The 20,933-nt window shown below is 27.1% G+C and overlaps 1 protein-coding gene and 1 non-coding gene across 6 annotated transcripts in view; both read right to left on the minus strand.

Annotated features, from left to right (window-relative positions):
• Positions 1-2,650: 2,650 nt before the first annotated feature.
• Positions 2,651-20,933, minus strand: part of LOC122502802 (zinc transporter ZIP1-like) — a 64,321-nt gene continuing 46,038 nt past the window's right edge. For 4 of the 5 annotated variants that reach the window (XM_043613059.1, XM_043613058.1, XM_043613061.1 and 1 more), the window contains 2 exons: positions 5,369-5,476; positions 2,651-3,420 (listed from right to left, as the gene is read on the minus strand). In XM_043613059.1, the coding sequence (XP_043468994.1) occupies positions 3,302-3,420; positions 5,369-5,476 (227 nt within the window). In that variant the 3' untranslated portion in view covers positions 2,651-3,301. Of the gene's footprint in view, positions 3,421-5,368; positions 5,477-14,825; positions 15,808-20,933 lie in introns of all 5 variants that reach the window. The other variant, XM_043613057.1, reaches the window with a different exon arrangement.
• Positions 12,951-13,022, minus strand: Trnae-uuc. The gene has a single exon. It is a non-coding gene; the product is annotated as a tRNA-Glu (tRNA).

A 20,933-nucleotide genomic window follows, 5' to 3' on the forward strand; every position in this document is an offset into this window, starting at 1 on the left:
TTATTTTTGTAAATAATAAATTTCTTCTTAGGAATTCAATTATTTTTTAAAATAATAAAATTCTTCTCAGAAATTCAATTATTTTTGTAAATATTAAAACTCATCGCAGGATTTAAATTATTTTTAATACAATCTTTAATAAATTCCGCAAAAAATTGAACTATTCTTAAAAATTTTAATGAAATTCTTTGAAAGAATTCAATTATTTAAAAAAATTTATTAAAGTTCGGTGACAAATATTCAATTATTTTCATAAATAATATAATTTTTTACCGGGCTTAAATTATTTTCATAAATAATTGCAGAATTTCAATTATTTTTAAAACAATTTTAATGAAATTATTAGAAACACTTGAATTTTTCCCCTCAATTTTCATAAAATTCTTTAAAAAAATTCAAATACTTCGAAAATTTTAATAAAATCCTTCACAAGAATTAAATTATTGTTATAAACAAAAAATTTTTCCAAAGAATTCAATTATTTAACAAGATTTAATCAAATTCTTTCCAGAAATTTAATTATTTTCATAAATAATGGCAGAATTTCATTTTTTTTAAATACAATTTTAATGAAATTATTATAGAAATAATTGAATTTACCCTTTCAAGTTTTATAAAATTCTTTTAAAAAATTCAAATACTAAGAAAATTTTAATAAAATCCTTCACAAGAATTCAATTATTTTTATAAATAATAAAATTTTTGCCAAGAATTCAATTATTTAAAAAAATTTAATAAAATTCTTTGCAGAAATTTAATTATTTTCATAAATAACAAAATTCTTTTTAGAAATTCAATTATTTTCATAATTAATCACAGAATTTCAATTATTTTTAATACAGTTTTAATTGGATTCGTCAAAAAATGTAATTATTTTTAAAAATTTTATTGAAATTCATCAAGAAAATCAAATACAAAAATTTGAATAAAATTCTTTAAAAAAATTCAACTATTTTTATAGTTAATAAAATTTTTCACATGAATTCAATTATTTAAAACAGAATTTACCTAATATTTAAAAAAAAAAATCAATTGTTTAAATTGATTTTTTATAAAATTCTTCGCAAAAATTAAATTATTTTTATAAATTTAATAAAATTGTTCTCGGGAATTCAATTATTTTTAGTACAATTTTAATATCGTTGCAAGAAATCAATTATTTTCATAAATAATAAAATTCATCGCAGGCTTTAAATTATTTTTAATACAATTTTAAATGAATTCTGCGAAAAATTCAACTATTCTTAAAAATTTTAATAAAATTCTTTGAAAGAATTCAATTATTTAAAAAAAATAATATTGAAATTCTTCATAATAATTGAATTTTTTTAAATATAATTTTAATAAATTTTTTTGTAAGAATTCAATTATTTTCATAAGTAATAAAATTCATCGCAGGATTTCAATTATTTTTAATATAATTTTAAATTAATTCCGCTAAAAACGCAATTATTCTTAAAAATTTGAATAAAATTCTTCGAAAAAATTCAATTATTTTCAAAAAATTTGATATATATTTTTTTTAAATGTAATAATTATTTTCAATTCATTTTTATTTACATTTATTGAATGAATTTAATTATTACCAAAAATTGTTATCCAATTCTTCGTAGAAATTCAATTATTTTAAAAAATGTTAATAATATTTTTTATAAGAATTTAAATTCAAGAAATTTTTGCAATTATTCAATAAATTTATTTTTGTATTTAAATAATTGAATTCTCGTAGAAATTTTTACTAAGAATTGATTTAAAAATTATAATTGTATAAAATAAATTGATTAAAGTTTTGAATAATTTTATTTAGAAAATTTCAAGAAAATAATGATTGAATTTTGAAAGAATTACTTTTGTAATTTTTAGAAATAGTTAAATTTCAAAAATGCGTTACATACATTGAAATCATTTGAAATCATTTAAAATACTTTAATTCCTGTAGACAAAATAAATAGGTATTTAAATATTTTTTTAAAATTATTCCATTTTTGAATGTAATTAAGAAATTATAAAAAAATTGAGTCGATAGTTTTATTTTTCGACAGCTACTTTTTTACTACTTTTTTCTGTCTCTAAGGTGCTTTTTTAAAATTAATTATCGAGTACGATGTCTGGAACGTTCAAATGAAGGAAATTTATTTATTTCTCTATCAAATTAAATTTTTATTACTATAATTTTGCGTCACTGTCAAAAAAATTAATTATAAAGTTTCTCAATGTAAAATTTACGTTTTTTATTGTTTTTTATTGCAATCAGTAATTTATGAAAATATTTTTGATAGAAAATATTTTGTTTATTTAAACGTTGCAATCACGTTTTGGATCACAAAAATAATAAAATACAGTAAAGACACTTATTTTTGAGTAAAAAGATTTTTTATTATTATAAACAATCTTAAAATATACTATATTAACATTTATTATTAATCTTATAATGAAACTCCTCAAAATATAATTTAATTGAAAAACAAAATTTTGTTTGCAATATTGTCACGACAAGTAGAAAATGAAAAAAAGGGCCTGTAATCCAAAAATATACTTTTTCAGTTATTAAATTCTTTTTTGAAAAATTTAAATTATTTTTTCACAAAAATATGTATATTTTGAAAAAAAATTGAGTATTTTTCTCCCTTCTTCTTGTCGTAAAATATATATTTAAACTCGGTTCACATTAAAAATCTTTACAAATTATTTATATAAATAGCTCATCTCGTACGTTTTTTTTTCTCTGGAGATCCATTTGGTTTGATGAGAGAGAGATAGAGAGTGACAAGAGTCATTGTATATATAACTTTCTGTTTGCTAAAAATTCGCTTATGAATTATGTACAAAAGGCGCTTGTGCGTTAATATATCGCATTAACAATCACTGTTTTCTTAAAACTGAAAAGTTTAGTGTACATTTTATAAAAAAACATTTGCATTATATTATGTAAATTAATATTATGGATATTCTGTTTTTTTCGATTCGAAATGAAACTCGTTTTGGATTATTCCAGTTTTAGATGAATTTGTATATATATAATCCAATTTTGTAATTTTTAGAATTGGTTTTCTTTTGTGTTTGAAGAAAAAAAAATGAACTTATTTCTAATAATATAAATTCAAGCTGTAATTTTTTCTTTAAATTTCAGTGATTGTCACTATCACTAGTTTAGTCTTAAATCACAGCTTAGAATATACAATTAATTGAAATCCTCATTTTTTCCTGCTGTTTGTTGTGCATAATGCGCGAGCAGGTACTGAGTGATTTTGAAGGAGATTTTAAATTAAGTCTTTGAATATTTCACTTTGGCGATGTTTCCCTACGAAATAATGGGAATTGATTTTGTTGTTGTCGTCTCCAAAATCTTTTTTGTTGATGTTGATAAAGCTTTTGTAACAGCGTCTGCTACTGAACCCGATACCCTCTCAATTATGGGTTCTGTAAATTAAAGGAAAATTTTTAATTTAGTTAAAGTTAAAATTACATTTTTAGAATTTTTTAATATTATTTAATTATTTCAAAAATTTTAATGTAATTATCTTGATAAATAATAAAATTCTTCACAAGAATTCAATTACTTTTAGGAATTTAAAGAAAAAATCTTTGCAAAATTCAATTATTTTTATAAATAAGAATATTCTTCACAAGAATTCAATTACTTTTAGGAATTAAAAAAAAAATCTTTGCAAAATTCAATTATTCTTATAAATAACAATATTCTTCACAAGAATTCAATTATTTTCAAAAGTATTTTTATTTTATAAAAATTATTTCTTTGCAAAATTCAATTATTCTTATAAATAACAATATTCTTCACAAGAATTCAATTATTTTCAAAAGTATTTTTATTTTATAAAAATTATTAAATTAAAATTAATTAATTATTTAATTATTAAATTATTCTCCGAAATTCAATTATTTTCTAATTTTTTTTAATTTTCGTCAAAATTTCAATTATTTTTATAAATAATAAAATTATTTTTCGAAATTCAATTATTTTTAAATATTTTTGTTTAATTTTCATCAAAATTTCAATTATTTTTTTAAATAATAATTTTCTTTTTAGGAATTCAATTATTTTCATGAATTAATCAAACTCATCGCAGAATTTCAATTATTTTCAAATATTAATACAATTCGTCGAATGAATTAAATTTTAAGGAACATTCAATTATTCAATAAATTATTTATTTTTGTATTTAAATAATTGAATTTTCGTAGAATTTTCTAATAAAAATTGATTTAAAAAATAATTGCAGAATTTCAATTATTTTTAGTTCAAATTTAATCGAATTCCTCGAAAAATGTAATGATTCTTAAAATTTTTATTAAAATTGGTCAAATTTATTCAATTATTTAAAAATTTGTAGATAAAATTAAATTATTTTCAAAAGTAATAAAATTCTTGTCAAAAATTAAATTATTTTACAAATTTTCAATAAATTTCTTTAAAATAATTCAATTATTTTCATAAATTATATATAATTTTCATAAATAATAAAATTCAATTATTTTCATAAATAATCGCAGAATTAAAATAATCCTCGAAAACTGTAATTATTCTTCAAACTTTTATTAAAATTCATCAAAAGAATTCAATTATTAAAAAATTTGTTGATAAAATTCTTTATTAGATTACAATTTTAAGAAACCAATAAATTATTTATTTTTGTATTTAAATAATTGAATTCTCGTAGTATTTTCCAATAAAAATTAATTTTAAAATGAATTTCAGTTAAAATTTTATAAATAATTTTGAATAAAATTGAAAATAATTGAATATTAAAAGCATTTTTATATTGTGAATTTTTTAGAAATAATTGATTTTTGGAAAGGTTTTAATTTAAAATTTTTGAAAATTTGAATTTTTCATTCTTTTAACTAACAATTCTGTAGAATTAATTTTTTTTGAAAAAGTTTAATTAAATTTTTTAAAAATTTATTTGAATTTTTCATTCTTTTAACTAACAATTCTGTAGAATTAAGTTTTTTGAAAAAGTTTAATTAAATTTTTTAAAAATTTGTTTGAAGTTTTTGTTTTCTAGCATATTTATTGAAATTGAAGAATTTTCTCGAATTATTGAAAATCTTAATTGCAATGGAAAAATAATAATTAAATAATTATGCTAAATAAAAAAATTGTTTTCGAAGAATTTTACAATTAAAAAAACTCGTAATTAAATATTTTAGAATATTATTTTTAGAGTGAATCAGAATTTTTTTAGTGTCAGGGAAAAAGTCAAAAATTCTGTCCAAAAATCATAAAAAAGTCAGGGAAAAACAAAGTTAAATTTTTGTGGCAAGTCTGTTTAAGAATCAATTTTAAATTAAAATTTTTTTTTTAATTTTTACTCAATCAATTTTAAAGTTCTTGAAGTTGACTTACTAATCACATCATGATGCTCATCATTCTCGTGTTCGTGATCGTGACCTTTGCCCTCCTCTTCGTGATGGTCCTGTCCGTGCGAGTGACCATGTGAATGCGAATGAGCCACTGTAATGCAAAAAGGAACCATAAGAGACTCTTTCTTTAATTACTTCTTTGTTTTCTTATCTAATTTGAATAATAAAATCATTTCCCACACTCTGAATTTGATTCAACAATTTTCATCGTAATTGATATCAATCAAGTATACTGAATTTTTTTTTTATGTCCCGAATGTACAAATAAACATTTTGCATTAATTTTAAGGAAACTTTTAACCTTTAGAAGGGCCGGTTAATTTGCATAAATTTTAGTAGTTTTTTAATTAAAAAAAAATTTAATAAGAAATAAATAAATAAGAAATCAATTCGATTAAAAGATTCGTGAAAATAAATGGTGGTCAGTATAGTGGCCAGCCCGGCCCTCTAAAGGTTAAGGATGACTTTTTAGTATATTTTACTAATTCGGATTAGGACTGTTTATTTAAATTAGATGACTTTACTAATTTGTTAGTATAAAGTAACTTTGGAGTTTTATAAATAGTCATTCCGGCATTAAGCTAAAAATAAAAATTAATTTTCTCATATTCGTTGAATATCTTGAATTGAAGTTTTAATGCTTGTTTCACTTGTTACAAAAGAGGCTATAATATATGCATATATGGGCATCTTATGAGTGACATAACGCATGAGCATAAAAATTATCAATGGAAAACTTATGTCCTTAGAGTTAGTGTACAATTTCATAGTGAATAGATAAATAGTTATTTATTGTTACAAAGTTTCCGCATTTGCCACCTACACAATAGGCTTTTATATACGATAACTTGATTTTTGTTGTTCGATTGTATTTTCTTTTATTTCTTTTTACACTCTGTTATACTTTTACAAGTAATTTTACTCGATTTTACCAGATTTTTTAAAAATTTTAATTAATTCTTAATTTTTTAATTTAATTTTTAATTTTTCTAAACTGTAAAAAAGAAATCTTACTTTCAGTCCGTTTTTGACTAAAATCGTTTAGGATAATAGAAATATTTTTTAGACTGAATCTTAGCAGAAAAGTCCTAAAGTTATGACCTAATGCATAGTTTTAAATTTAAAAATTATAGCTATAGTACTTTTGAATCATATTTTGGTTTTAGTCACGGTTTTTAAGGTTTCTGTGCGTAAATCGTACTAATTGATATAAAAATGTAGGAAATTGTGATCTTAATTTTTGTATTAATTATATGATGTTTAATTTATTTTTTTTCCACTCGTATTGAACCGAAACATATAATATATTCCCTTAGGGTTCTCAGTGGGTAATTCATTCAAAAATAATCCGCACGTTTATTCCCTCAAGGGTCATCAAGTTTAATTAACACATTCGGTATTTTTGGAAATGGAATCCTCTCACGTTATCGGAAAGTGAAATATTCCTCTGTTATTTCTTTGTATTCGGAGGGAAAAAAATTGTGGCAAAGTTTTATTATTTAAATTCCTAATTGTGCGAAAACTGTTTCATGCTTGATAATAAAAATTTTGCTTTTCCAAGGCTTTGTACTCGATAATTAATTTTAAAAAAGTAACAAAAAGTAGCTTAAAAACAGAAGAAGGTATAGTAAAAAAGTAGCTATTGAAAAATTAAACTTGACGACTCAATTTTTTTTCATAATTTCTTAATTACATTCAAAAATGGAATAATTTAAAGAAAAAATATTTTTTTCATGAAATTTATAAATGAAATTATTCAAAACTTTAATCATTTTATTTTATTCAATTCTAATTTTTAAATCAATTCTTATTAGAAAGTTCTAAATAGAATTCAATTATTTAAATAAAAAACTAAATAATTTATTGAATAATTAAATATTTCTTAAATTTCAATTCTTATAAATAACTTTATCAACATTATTTAAAATAATTAAATTTTTACGAAGAATTGCATTAAAATTTTTTATAACAATGAAATTCATTCAAGAAATGTAATTAAAAATGAATTGAAAATAATTATTACACTCTAAGAAATAAATTATATGAAATTTTTTTAAATAATTGAATTTTTTCGAAGAATTTTATTCAAATTTTTAAGAATAATTGCATTTTTAGCGGACTTAAATTAAAATAATTGAAATTCTGCGATGAGTTTTATTATTTATGAAAATAATTGAATTCTTTCCAAAAAAATTTATTAAAATTATATTGAAAACAATTCAATTATTATGAAAAATTTCATTAATATTTTTTTGAATAATTGAATTATTTCAAAGAATTTAAAAAAATTTTTAAGAATAGTTGAATTTTTTGCGGATTTTATTTAAAATTGTATTAAAAATAATTGAAATTCTGTGGTTATTTATGAAAATAATTGAATTTTTGCGAAGAATTTTATCAGCATTTTTTTTAAATAATTGAATTCTTTTGGAAAATTTTTATTAAAATAGTAGATCTTGAAAATCATTGAATTGAGGAAAATTTTTGAAAGTAATTGAAATTTTTACAACAATTTTTTTAAAATTTTTGTAAATAATTGAATTTCGGAAAAGAAATTTATTATTAATCAAGATAATTAAAATTTTGACGAGAATTTTATTACTTTTGAAAATAATTGAATTTTATCAACAAATTTTTAAATAATTGAATACTGGAGACGAATTTTAATAAAATTTTTAAGAATAATTACATTCTTTGAGAAATTCGATTAAAATATTGTATTAAAACTTAAAAGTAATTGAAATTTTGCAATGACTTTTAATATTTATATTCTAAAAGGAATTTTAATTATTAAGCAAATAATTAAATTATTGCAAAGAAATTAAAAAAAATTTATTGATTGAATTCCTGTGAAATTTTTATTATTTATGAAAATAATTGAATTTTTGTCGCAGAACTTTAATAAAGCTTTGAAAATAACTGCATTCTTGAGAAGAATTTTAAAAAAATCGTTTTAAGGAAACGATTTTTTCCAAAAATTTTATGAAAATTGTGTCTTAAATAATTAAATTTTTTTGAAAATTGTATTTATGAAAATAATTGAATTCCTGAGAAGAATTTTATTATTCATGAAAATAAATGAATTCCTGAGAAGAATTTTATTATTTATAAAAATAATTGAATTCTTGCGAAATTTGAATTTTATAAAAATCTATTTAAATTATTTTTCTTCTGAAAAATATTAGGAAAATTCTGTTTTAACTTTTAAATAATTGAATTCATGTTAAAATTATTTTAACTTTTAAATAATTGAATTCATGTTAAAATTATTTTATTTATGAAAATAATTGAATGTTTGCGAACAATTTTATAAACAATTTTTTTAAATTATTCAATTCTTTTGGGAAATTGTTTATTAAAATAGTAGACATTAAAAATCATTGAACTACGGAAAATTTGTGAAAATAATTGAATCGTTAAAGAATTTTATTAAAATTTTTTGAATTTGTTCCAATAACTTTATTAAAATTTTTGAAAATAATTTTTTTATTTCAACTGTTGACAAATTTAATGTAAATAGTATGTAAATAGTTGGTTTTAGTAGATGAGTGCGAGGCCTGTTTTCCAAATATTTAGTTCGGATAACAAAGTTCTTGTTATTTTTTTTTCTTTTGTCCATCGTAGAAACAACAGAACCGTTTGGTTGAGTACTGCGGACCAAATTTTGAATAGGTATAAATTCTTTTTTTTTGGGTTAAGACCTGAATATTTTTTGGGTTTTTGTTTTATTTTTCAACAGATGTTAAGAGTAAGCTTGCTCAAACCAGTAACTAGTTAGACGAGCCGGTGTGTAAAAAGGTTGTAGAAATATTTTTCGTTGTAGGCTCAGTGAGAGTCTATGGCAGTGAATAATGTATACCTATCTTAACAAGTTGATAATTCTCGATTTATGCTTGATTAAATTCTTTAGGCATAGGTTAAAGAAATTGGAACGTAATAGTCGAAAGATGTTGAGAAAGCCGTCGAAAGTCGGTCGTTTGGTCCAACGACCCTCAACCCGGGTCATCGTCACGAGAGAAGAAAGCTTACATGTAGATAACTAGATCTTTTCAATCATTACACGTATTATTCTCTGTCATATATATACGTTCCTCATGTATATCTATATGTTGCTTCAGCTCTGCATCATTCGATTACAGAATGTTAAGCAAAAAAAGAACCATATTCCTTTTCACTTGTCATCGCTCGATTTCTCGTTTTACCTTCTGCATCCCAACAACACTCGATTTCGAAAAGCAATTGGAAATTCCATTCTAATACTAATCTAATACTGTTCTGATTCTCTTTTAATTATGTTCTCATTCTGTTCTGATTCTCTTTTAATTATGTTCTCATTCTGTTCTGATTCTATTCTGATTCTGTTTTCATTCTGTTCTTATTCTGTTCTGATTCTGTTCTCATTCTGTTCTAATTCTGTTCTCATTCTGTTCTGATTCTGTTCTGATTCTAATTTTGTCCTAATTGTGTTCTAATTCTGTTCTGATTCTGTTCTCATTCTGTTCTGATTTTAATTTTGTCCTAATTGTGTTCTAATTCTAGTTATTATTTATTTTTGAGAAAAAAAAATGATTAAATATTTATTTTACATAAAAACTATAATGAAAATTAATTTTTCGTATAAATAGAGCTGATGAGCGTGTGAAAATATTAAACACTGCAATTATGTTCTTCCGAAGAAAGAAGGTATTGTAGAATTAAGTAATAAATCGTATGTAAATTTCTCACGTGAGCATAACAGTTGAAATTGAATGTTTATCTTTTTTTTTTGTTTTACGTAACTATATTAACGATCGGTGTCGTTCAACTTTAATTTTCTTCACCGGTATTTACACATTTGCCTGAAGTAATAATAATAATATTGCAGTTTATTACAAGGTATGCGTTCCTAATGGAATATTTTATTGTTTCGCTCGATTATTCACTTTTGTTGTTTGTTTGTTTTTTTTCTTATTATACACGGAAAAAAAGTATCTGCAAGTTACAGATAATTTAAATTACACTAAAATATATTAGTGGAATTTTCATTTGATTTAGTTAAGATTCGCTATTCTATGAATTTTCAGTTATTAAGATTCGCTATTTTAGAAAAACATTGCTGTTTCAAGAAAATGTTTTTTTTTTCGAGTATTCAATTAAAATCTGATCCAAAATAACGGAAATAACGGAACTTATTTTAGGAAACAAATTGATTAAAAAATATAGAAATTGATAAAACCGGATACAAGAAAAACTCACGCGATTATGGTATTTATAATTCGAGTTTTCGTTATTTTAACTTTAAGGGAAACTATTTCTCCCTCCGTTTCGCCACTGACCTTGACACTGAATGTACACGTTTGGGCTTTTGGGTCGAATCGATTTCGTAACTCCCAAACTCCGGAGTGGGTGGAAGGCGGAAAAAGATTTGCAAGGACGTACTGGGGGTTGAGTTGCACCGATAGGGATTAGAAGAGAGACTTAAAGATGAAAGATTTCTAGTTGTATCCTAATTAAAATTTACCAAAACAAAAGTTATAACTTTTTTTGAAATTCAACACATTTTTTGGCTCAAAACAAAAAGAGTAAAAAAACTTTTAAACATATCGGTTTCCTGGTCTAAAAACCTAATCTATTCAAAGTCTGAGCCTGTAATTAAAATTTGGATTCGCAGGAGGAACCAACTTTGATTAAAAGTTAATCAGTGATTAAATCCTTAACCGAACAATCATGGTCGGGGCCAGGTTCACCAACTCCGATTAAAAGTTAATCAATGATTAAATCCTTAACCGACCAATGGTCGGTTAATGATTTAATCATTGATTAACTTTTAATCGGACTTGGTGATTGATGAAACTGGTCCTTAGTGATTAGAAATGTGTTTAAAAAAAAATTGTAAATAAAAATGTAGTTTATCCTTTTCTAGACTTTCGACATAATTGGTCAACTACTTGAAGAGAAAATATGGTCCAATCTTGAACATTAAAGTGAATTCAGTTTTCTTTACAATCTACTGTAATTTTCTAATTTAGCTTTTAGTTATCCTCCTCTGTATATAGATTGTTACACACATACATCTTTGTTCTCGAACATATATCATTTCTGAAAACTGATTATAGAATTAAAATCATTTTCTTTTTTGTAAAAAAGACAATTGAGAGTTACAACTATAAATTATTAAAATATATTGTTTGTGCAAGTAGATTTCAAACACACTGGAAGTTACGCGTTGAATTAGGATTAATGTTTCGAAAAAATTGGTTGAAAACGACGCAATTCGTATATATCGGGATGCATTATAAAACAATAATTCTTCGTTTCCGGTATTTTAGCAGCTCTTGATCTTTATCAGACTCACTAAATCGTATGTGTCATAGATGAAAAGCATATCTTGAACTCTATGCCTTTCTTCCTCTGTTCTGTCTGATTATTCCAGTTCACTGGGAATTATTCAATCAGTTCTTACACCAGTAACCCACTGACAGATTCTAGGTGGTGTCTTGTCTAATAATATATTTATCAAATTTCTGTGTCATCACTAATTTTCTCGCTTATATGTTTGCCAATTTTTCTATGGATAGCAAATTGAGAAAAAAAAACGTATCAAAATAGTTGCAATGCCGAAATGAAACTATTTTTATACGTTTTTTGTCTCAATTTGATATTAGAAAAATTATGTTTTACGGCATTTAGACTCATATCAAGATTTATTATCATCATTGTATTTTTTTCTCAATTATCTTTTTCGCTAGAAAATTTTTTAATAATGTTCTATTATTTTAATTGTTTTACACATTTTTTTAAAGAGAAGAAAGTATAGTGGTGACTTTTCTTTTCTAAGTTAAAAATAAAACGAATTGCTAAAAACCAAGTTGAAGTCCACAACGTTTATCAACGAAAAAAGTTTTTTAAGTGTTAATTAATAGAAAAAAAGTATAAAGCAACAATGCTGTCACAAAAATTTATTGAAATAGGAGAGTTTTATTTATATTTTAATAATAATTGTTGTATACTTTACAAAAATATAATATTCGTGTAAAATAAAAAACCGTTTGCGTTGATCAACGTTGTGGACTTCAACTTTCTTTGCTAAAATATCGTTGGTCCCTTTGGATCACTTATTTGTTAATTTTTCTGTAACCCATTTAAGAAGAATATTTTATTTGTTTATTTAATTTATTAGTTAAAAAAGGTTCCTAAACTTGGCGTTGACGCTGATCATCGAAAACTATTTTTTATTTTTAGTTGTAAAAATGATGACTAATTTCACTTTCTTCATTCAAGTAGAAAAAAAATTTTTGAAAAGTGATTTAATAACCTTAAATTTTAAGAAAAATTAAATAATTTTTTGTCGTTTTGTTAAAAAAATAAGCGCCGACGCCAACTTTTCAGGGATTTTTTAAAAACAAATATATTTTCGAAATTTTATTAGTTTCTGAAGGGGACAACTGTGCTGTTGAAACGTAAAAAAAATAAATTCTTATTCACATTGACTCGGAGCGATCGTTGATTTCAAAAAAATTTTTAACTTTATACGATAAATGTTAAAATAATTTATTAAAATTTTAGGTGTAAAAATAAAAAAAAATTTCCGGTACCGGGAATCGAACCCGAGCCTCCTGGGTGAAAGCCAGGTATCCTAGCCACTAGACCATACCGGACTGATGTAAATTGGTGGAATAAAGATTGTAGCGCTTCATACGCTCCAGGAGCGTAGTTTGACATCGCGGAACCCTAACTTCTTTTTTTAAAATTATAATTCTGTTTTTTTTACTTTATAAATTTAGATTTCGGTTCGGATTTTATTCTTCATGTAGAATTTTTAGGATCTGTGGCGGATCACTCCTTTCTCCCACAGATCTACATTTTTTATCCCTTTATTTTTTACTCTATATTAAAGATTTATATTTTTAAAAAAATTTTAATTTTTAATTTAAAAAAAAATTTTTTTAATCAAAGGCCTCCGCAAGATTTACATTATTTTTGGTTTTTACATTATTTTTCTGTAACTTTTGGATTTTGGATCTATTTTTCTTTTTAGTCTCTCATCAATTAAAATGTTAGAAGGAGAAGAAAAAACAAAATCGAGGGAGAAAGTAGGTCAAAGTTAAAAAAAATTTTGCTGGGAGTCAAAAATAATTTAAATCGTGCGGATTTCTTAATATCAAATTAAGTTGATACCAAATTTGGTCAAATTGATACTACTCTCTAAATTTGAATCAGTTGGAAATAACTGATTTAGAAGCAAAAAATTAGTCACTAATTCAAATAGTAATATTTTACTTATGAAATAGTTAATAATGACTAATTATTAGTTAAATAGAGAGTAGTCAAGTTTAATTAATTTTTCAGTTATTTGTTTACTGAAAAACAGTTTTTCTTTCACTGAAAATCAGTTATTTTTAACTGATTCAGAAGCAAATAATACAGTCACTGATTGTCTATTTAAATTATAATTTTTAGCTGATTCAAATTTAGAGTAAATTGAGTCAAAATGATGTCAAATTGTAGTTTAAATTATAATTTTTAGCTGATTCAAATTTAGAGTATTAAATTGAGTCAAAATGATATCAAATTGTTGTGAAATTGATACCAAATTGAGTCAAATTGAATCAAACTGATAGCAAAAATTAATGGATTTATGAATTATGATCGAAATATTGTTATCAATTCGTTGGAATTCGACGCTTTTTAAGTTAAAAATAAAGAAAAGAACAAGTTAAATGTTGAAATTCATGAGATTTAAAATTCTCCTGCGAGTTGGAAATAATTTTAAAAACATGACATTTTTATCTATAGAAAAGATGTGCTACAAATGCATAATGTTAGTGGCAGGTGCGTTCATGCATAAAATGTTAGATGCGAGTGTTTTCTTTTATTCTAGATTTTATTATAAATGTACAACAGTGATTCGAATTTAAGGAGAAAAATAATTTTCAGGCATGTTCTCAAAAACACTTTTTGATTTTAGCCCTTATCTTCTCTTGTATTTTTTTCTATAATTACTTTTATGGTTAAAATAGTTCTATAATAGTTTTTCTAGTTTCTTTTTCTATTCTATAGTTTTTCTATATTTTATAATTGTACGTATTCAGGTTACTAATACTATACACGAGTAACAACTTTTCGGATTAAATTTGAAGATTTTAGATATATTTTTGTCATTAGTTTGTCAACAACTATTCGGATTAAATTTGAAGATTTTAGATGTATTTTTTTCATTAGTTTATCAACAACTTTTCGGATTAAATTTGAAGAGTTTAGATGTGTTTTTGTCATTAGTTCGTCAACAACTTTTTCGGATTAAATTTGAAGATTTTAGAAGTATTTTTAGAAGTATTTTTAGAAGATTTTTTTATTAGTCTAGGTATTAGATTGAATATGGTGCATCAGTGAACATTGATTCATATAAGATACTAGGGATGAATGTGGAATATTGTTAAAAATGATGTTTAGTGACTCACTGGCGAGCTGAAGTCCAAGCATCAACATAAATCCAACGAGTATTGCGGCTAGTTGAAGAAGACCACTTTTTTCATTGGCTCTCTCGCGGGCAAGTACTTCAAAGAAAACAACATAGAGTAGCGTGCCGGCTGCCATGCCCTGAAGGATAGTTGGGACCGGTCCCAGATTTTCGCTGTCATTCTTGAAGTGCCCCAAGGCCATGCCAGCGACAATTCCAAATGGCGTGACCATTGAGAAGACAGACAGATATCCGAGAATAGTTTTACTCGATGTCCCCGCCACGTAGAGTTCCATGCCTACGCAGAAGGCGATCACCAATTTGTGTGTGGCAATTGCAGCCGCCAGGTAGACGACCGAATTCAAGGACGGTTCCAAACCGACGGCAAGGCCCTCGAAAATTGCATGAAACGACAAGGCTAGAACTGTCAGTAGACCACGAATTGAATTCTCCGCCCTTTGAGTTCGATTCTCATCTTTTGTCAGGGATTCGAGATCGTATTTCATGTCGTGTGCTGTGATCGGTGTTTCCGATGATGATGAAAGAAGGTAAATTGGCGGTAGGACTTTTAGTCTTTCGTTATTTTGATGATGATCCATCTGCTTTTTGTTCTCGTTGCAATTTCCGTCGGTTCTTTTCCATGATCTTGTGGTTGTTGATGTTGTTGTCGAAGTTCCTCCTTGGTTGTTGTTGTTATTGTTGTTGTTGTTACATCGACGAACGGAGACGGTTCGGTAAAGGAGTGTTTCGGATGATTCGGGTTTGTTCGTCAGAGCTGCATGAACAGCTTCTTCGACCAGGTAGACGAAGAAAAATCCTCCGCAGAAGAGAAGTTCTGCCAGACTCAGTGAGCCTAGTGTCGCTAATTGTCCATTAGCCTGGTGTCTTTCGACACTCTGTCGAACCTCGGGTGCAAGGTGAAGGAATGTCGTGAAGAGGAGCACACCTCCTCCGAAGCACAGCAGTAGAGATGTTAACAGTCCCTAAATATTCAGTCTTTAGTATACAAGAATTTGAGAACAATTAGAACATCCTTTTATATTATCGGAAAGGAATTATTAATGTAGGAAATTATTTGCTGATTGAGAATTTTAATTAAGGAAGATTTCGACTATATCAGCAATTAGTGACATCTATTAGACGTCAATTGAACTCTTTGGTTTAGAGTCAGGTGTTATTCTTAAGATAATTACTCCGATATGGTTGTCGGTAAATAATTATATTTTTGAATTTAATTTTTGATCTGAAAAAATAAGCTGCGTGAACGACTGCACTGTGCATCTGTGAGGACTCGAACCCCAGTTAATAGCTGCCTTTCGCGGGACTAACGCCTACCAATGCACCATGCCAACACAGCCTGGACGTTCACGTTTCTTATAATCTCAGATCAAGCCCATACACTAGTCGAAGAGCTGTATAGTTAATGTAGGAAATTATTTGCTGATTGAGAATTTTAATTAAGGAAGATTTCGACTATATCAGCAATTAGTGACATCTATTAGACGTCAATTGAACTCTTTGGTTTAGAGTCAGGTGTTATTCTTAAGATAATTACTCCGATATGGTTGTCGGTAAATAATTATATTTTTGAATTTAATTTTTGATCTGAAAAAATAAGCTGCGTGAACGACTGCACTGTGCATCTGTGAGGACTCGAACCCCAGTTAATAGCTGCCTTTCGCGGGACTAACGCCTACCAATGCACCATGCCAACACAGCCTGGACGTTCACGTTTCTTATAATCTCAGATCAAGCCCATACACTAGTCGAAGAGCTGTATAGTTAATGTAGGAAATTATTTGCTGATTGAGAATTTTAATTAAGGAAGATTTCGACTATATCAGCAATTAGTGACATCTATTAGACGTCAATTGAACTCTTTGGTTTAGAGTCAGGTGTTATTCTTAAGATAATTACTCCGATATGGTTGTCGGTAAATAATTATATTTTTGAATTTAATTTTTGATCTGAAAAAATAAGCTGCGTGAACGACTGCACTGTGCATCTGTGAGGACTCGAACCCCAGTTAATAGCTGCCTTTCGCGGGACTAACGCCTACCAATGCACCATGCCAACACAGCCTGGACGTTCACGTTTCTTATAATCTCAGATCAAGCCCATACACTAGTCGAAGAGCTGTATAGTTAATGTAGGAAATTATTTGCTGATTGAGAATTTTAATTAAGGAAGATTTCGACTATATCAGCAATTAGTGACATCTATTAGACGTCAATTGAACTCTTTGGTTTAGAGTCAGGTGTTATTCTTAAGATAATTACTCCGATATGGTTGTCGGTAAATAATTATATTTTTGAATTTAATTTTTGATCTGAAAAAATAAGCTGCGTGAACGACTGCACTGTGCATCTGTGAGGACTCGAACCCCAGTTAATAGCTGCCTTTCGCGGGACTAACGCCTACCAATGCACCATGCCAACACAGCCTGGACGTTCACGTTTCTTATAATCTCAGATCAAGCCCATACACTAGTCGAAGAGCTGTATAGTTAATGTAGGAAATTATTTGCTGATTGAGAATTTTAATTAAGGAAGATTTCGACTATATCAGCAATTAGTGACATCTATTAGACGTCAATTGAACTCTTTGGTTTAGAGTCAGGTGTTATTCTTAAGATAATTACTCCGATATGGTTGTCGGTAAATAATTATATTTTTGAATTTAATTTTTGATCTGAAAAAATAAGCTGCGTGAACGACTGCACTGTGCATCTGTGAGGACTCGAACCCCAGTTAATAGCTGCCTTTCGCGGGACTAACGCCTACCAATGCACCATGCCAACACAGCCTGGACGTTCACGTTTCTTATAATCTCAGATCAAGCCCATACACTAGTCGAAGAGCTGTATAGTTAATGTAGGAAATTATTTGCTGATTGAGAATTTTAATTAAGGAAGATTTCGACTATATCAGCAATTAGTGACATCTATTAGACGTCAATTGAACTCTTTGGTTTAGAGTCAGGTGTTATTCTTAAGATAATTACTCCGATATGGTTGTCGGTAAATAATTATATTTTTGAATTTAATTTTTGATCTGAAAAAATAAGCTGCGTGAACGACTGCACTGTGCATCTGTGAGGACTCGAACCCCAGTTAATAGCTGCCTTTCGCGGGACTAACGCCTACCAATGCACCATGCCAACACAGCCTGGACGTTCACGTTTCTTATAATCTCAGATCAAGCCCATACACTAGTCGAAGAGCTGTATAGTTAATGTAGGAAATTATTTGCTGATTGAGAATTTTAATTAAGGAAGATTTCGACTATATCAGCAATTAGTGACATCTATTAGACGTCAATTGAACTCTTTGGTTTAGAGTCAGGTGTTATTCTTAAGATAATTACTCCGATATGGTTGTCGGTAAATAATTATATTTTTGAATTTAATTTTTGATCTGAAAAAATAAGCTGCGTGAACGACTGCACTGTGCATCTGTGAGGACTCGAACCCCAGTTAATAGCTGCCTTTCGCGGGACTAACGCCTACCAATGCACCATTATAAGAAACGTGAACGTCCAGGCTGTGTTGGCATGGTGCATTGGTAGGCGTTAGTCCCGCGAAAGGCAGCTATTAACTGGGGTTCGAGTCCTCACAGATGCACAGTGCAGTCGTTCACGCAGCTTATTTTTTCAGATCAAAAATTAAATTCAAAAATATAATTATTTACCGACAACCATATCGGAGTAATTATCTTAAGAATAACACCTGACTCTAAACCAAAGAGTTCAATTGACGTCTAATAGATGTCACTAATTGCTGATATAGTCGAAATCTTCCTTAATTAAAATTCTCAATCAGCAAATAATTTCCTACATTAACTATACAGCTCTTCGACTAGTGTATGGGCTTGATCTGAGATTATAAGAAACGTGAACGTCCAGGCTGTGTTGGCATGGTGCATTGGTAGGCGTTAGTCCCGCGAAAGGCAGCTATTAACTGGGGTTCGAGTCCTCACAGATGCACAGTGCAGTCGTTCACGCAGCTTATTTTTTCAGATCAAAAATTAAATTCAAAAATATAATTATTTACCGACAACCATATCGGAGTAATTATCTTAAGAATAACACCTGACTCTAAACCAAAGAGTTCAATTGACGTCTAATAGATGTCACTAATTGCTGATATAGTCGAAATCTTCCTTAATTAAAATTCTCAATCAGCAAATAATTTCCTACATTAACTATACAGCTCTTCGACTAGTGTATGGGCTTGATCTGAGATTATAAGAAACGTGAACGTCCAGGCTGTGTTGGCATGGTGCATTGGTAGGCGTTAGTCCCGCGAAAGGCAGCTATTAACTGGGGTTCGAGTCCTCACAGATGCACAGTGCAGTCGTTCACGCAGCTTATTTTTTCAGATCAAAAATTAAATTCAAAAATATAATTATTTACCGACAACCATATCGGAGTAATTATCTTAAGAATAACACCTGACTCTAAACCAAAGAGTTCAATTGACGTCTAATAGATGTCACTAATTGCTGATATAGTCGAAATCTTCCTTAATTAAAATTCTCAATCAGCAAATAATTTCCTACATTAACTATACAGCTCTTCGACTAGTGTATGGGCTTGATCTGAGATTATAAGAAACGTGAACGTCCAGGCTGTGTTGGCATGGTGCATTGGTAGGCGTTAGTCCCGCGAAAGGCAGCTATTAACTGGGGTTCGAGTCCTCACAGATGCACAGTGCAGTCGTTCACGCAGCTTATTTTTTCAGATCAAAAATTAAATTCAAAAATATAATTATTTACCGACAACCATATCGGAGTAATTATCTTAAGAATAACACCTGACTCTAAACCAAAGAGTTCAATTGACGTCTAATAGATGTCACTAATTGCTGATATAGTCGAAATCTTCCTTAATTAAAATTCTCAATCAGCAAATAATTTCCTACATTAACTATACAGCTCTTCGACTAGTGTATGGGCTTGATCTGAGATTATAAGAAACGTGAACGTCCAGGCTGTGTTGGCATGGTGCATTGGTAGGCGTTAGTCCCGCGAAAGGCAGCTATTAACTGGGGTTCGAGTCCTCACAGATGCACAGTGCAGTCGTTCACGCAGCTTATTTTTTCAGATCAAAAATTAAATTCAAAAATATAATTATTTACCGACAACCATATCGGAGTAATTATCTTAAGAATAACACCTGACTCTAAACCAAAGAGTTCAATTGACGTCTAATAGATGTCACTAATTGCTGATATAGTCGAAATCTTCCTTAAGGAAAGGAATTATTTTTTGAAAAAAATGCAAATATTTGTAAATCGAAACTTAGAAATTAATTATCTTTGTAATGTTCTTATAAATGAATACCTTTCCAGTAAAGGAAAATCGATAATTGATTTTCTTTATCTGGACGAATCACTGGTAAAGTATTTAAAGACTTAATAGTATTTTAAAAGTTGTCGTATCGCTTTCATAATAGACGGAGAGCTAGCTACATAAAAATGCATGTTATAAGGTACATGAAAAATTAATATTTAGATAGGTTCCATTTGAGTCCCTAAGTACCGAATGCGAAGTCTGCCTGCGCGTTCTGGAAGATTAAGCCCGCGAATTGACGATCGAAAATGATAAATTTGATAAGGAAAACATGTGATAAAGGTCATGGATAAAAGTTATAAAATTTAAAAGTATTTATCACCAGTAAGCTTATAAAATTTTGGCAGACAATTTTTTGGACGACAAAGTATTGGCAGACAGTGTCAAAGTTGCGTAATCCGTAGTGAAAAAAAGATCATAAGAGTCATGGCTAAAAATTAATGGAAATAGTTAATGAACTCTTATGGAAGCTATATGTCAAGTGGCAGACAAAAATTCGGATGATAACATCGAGGCAGACAACGATAAAAAGCGCGGTTCCCATGCGATTTCGCTGATTTCGCGCTATTTGCACTAAATAGTTAATTTTTGAAAAATGTGAAATTTTTTTGGGCTACATTAATTTTTAAACATAATTTAATGATTTTATAAACTTTTGAATGAATATAATTTATTTTAAATTAAATTTTTTATAAAAATAAAAAAAATAAAAATTGAAAATGTGATTTTTGTATAGAATTATTAATTTTTTTAATAAAT

This window comes from Leptopilina heterotoma, unplaced genomic scaffold (assembly GCF_015476425.1).
Source record: "Leptopilina heterotoma isolate Lh14 unplaced genomic scaffold, ASM1547642v1 Lhet_238, whole genome shotgun sequence".
NCBI classification, from domain to species: domain Eukaryota; kingdom Metazoa; phylum Arthropoda; class Insecta; order Hymenoptera; family Figitidae; genus Leptopilina; species Leptopilina heterotoma.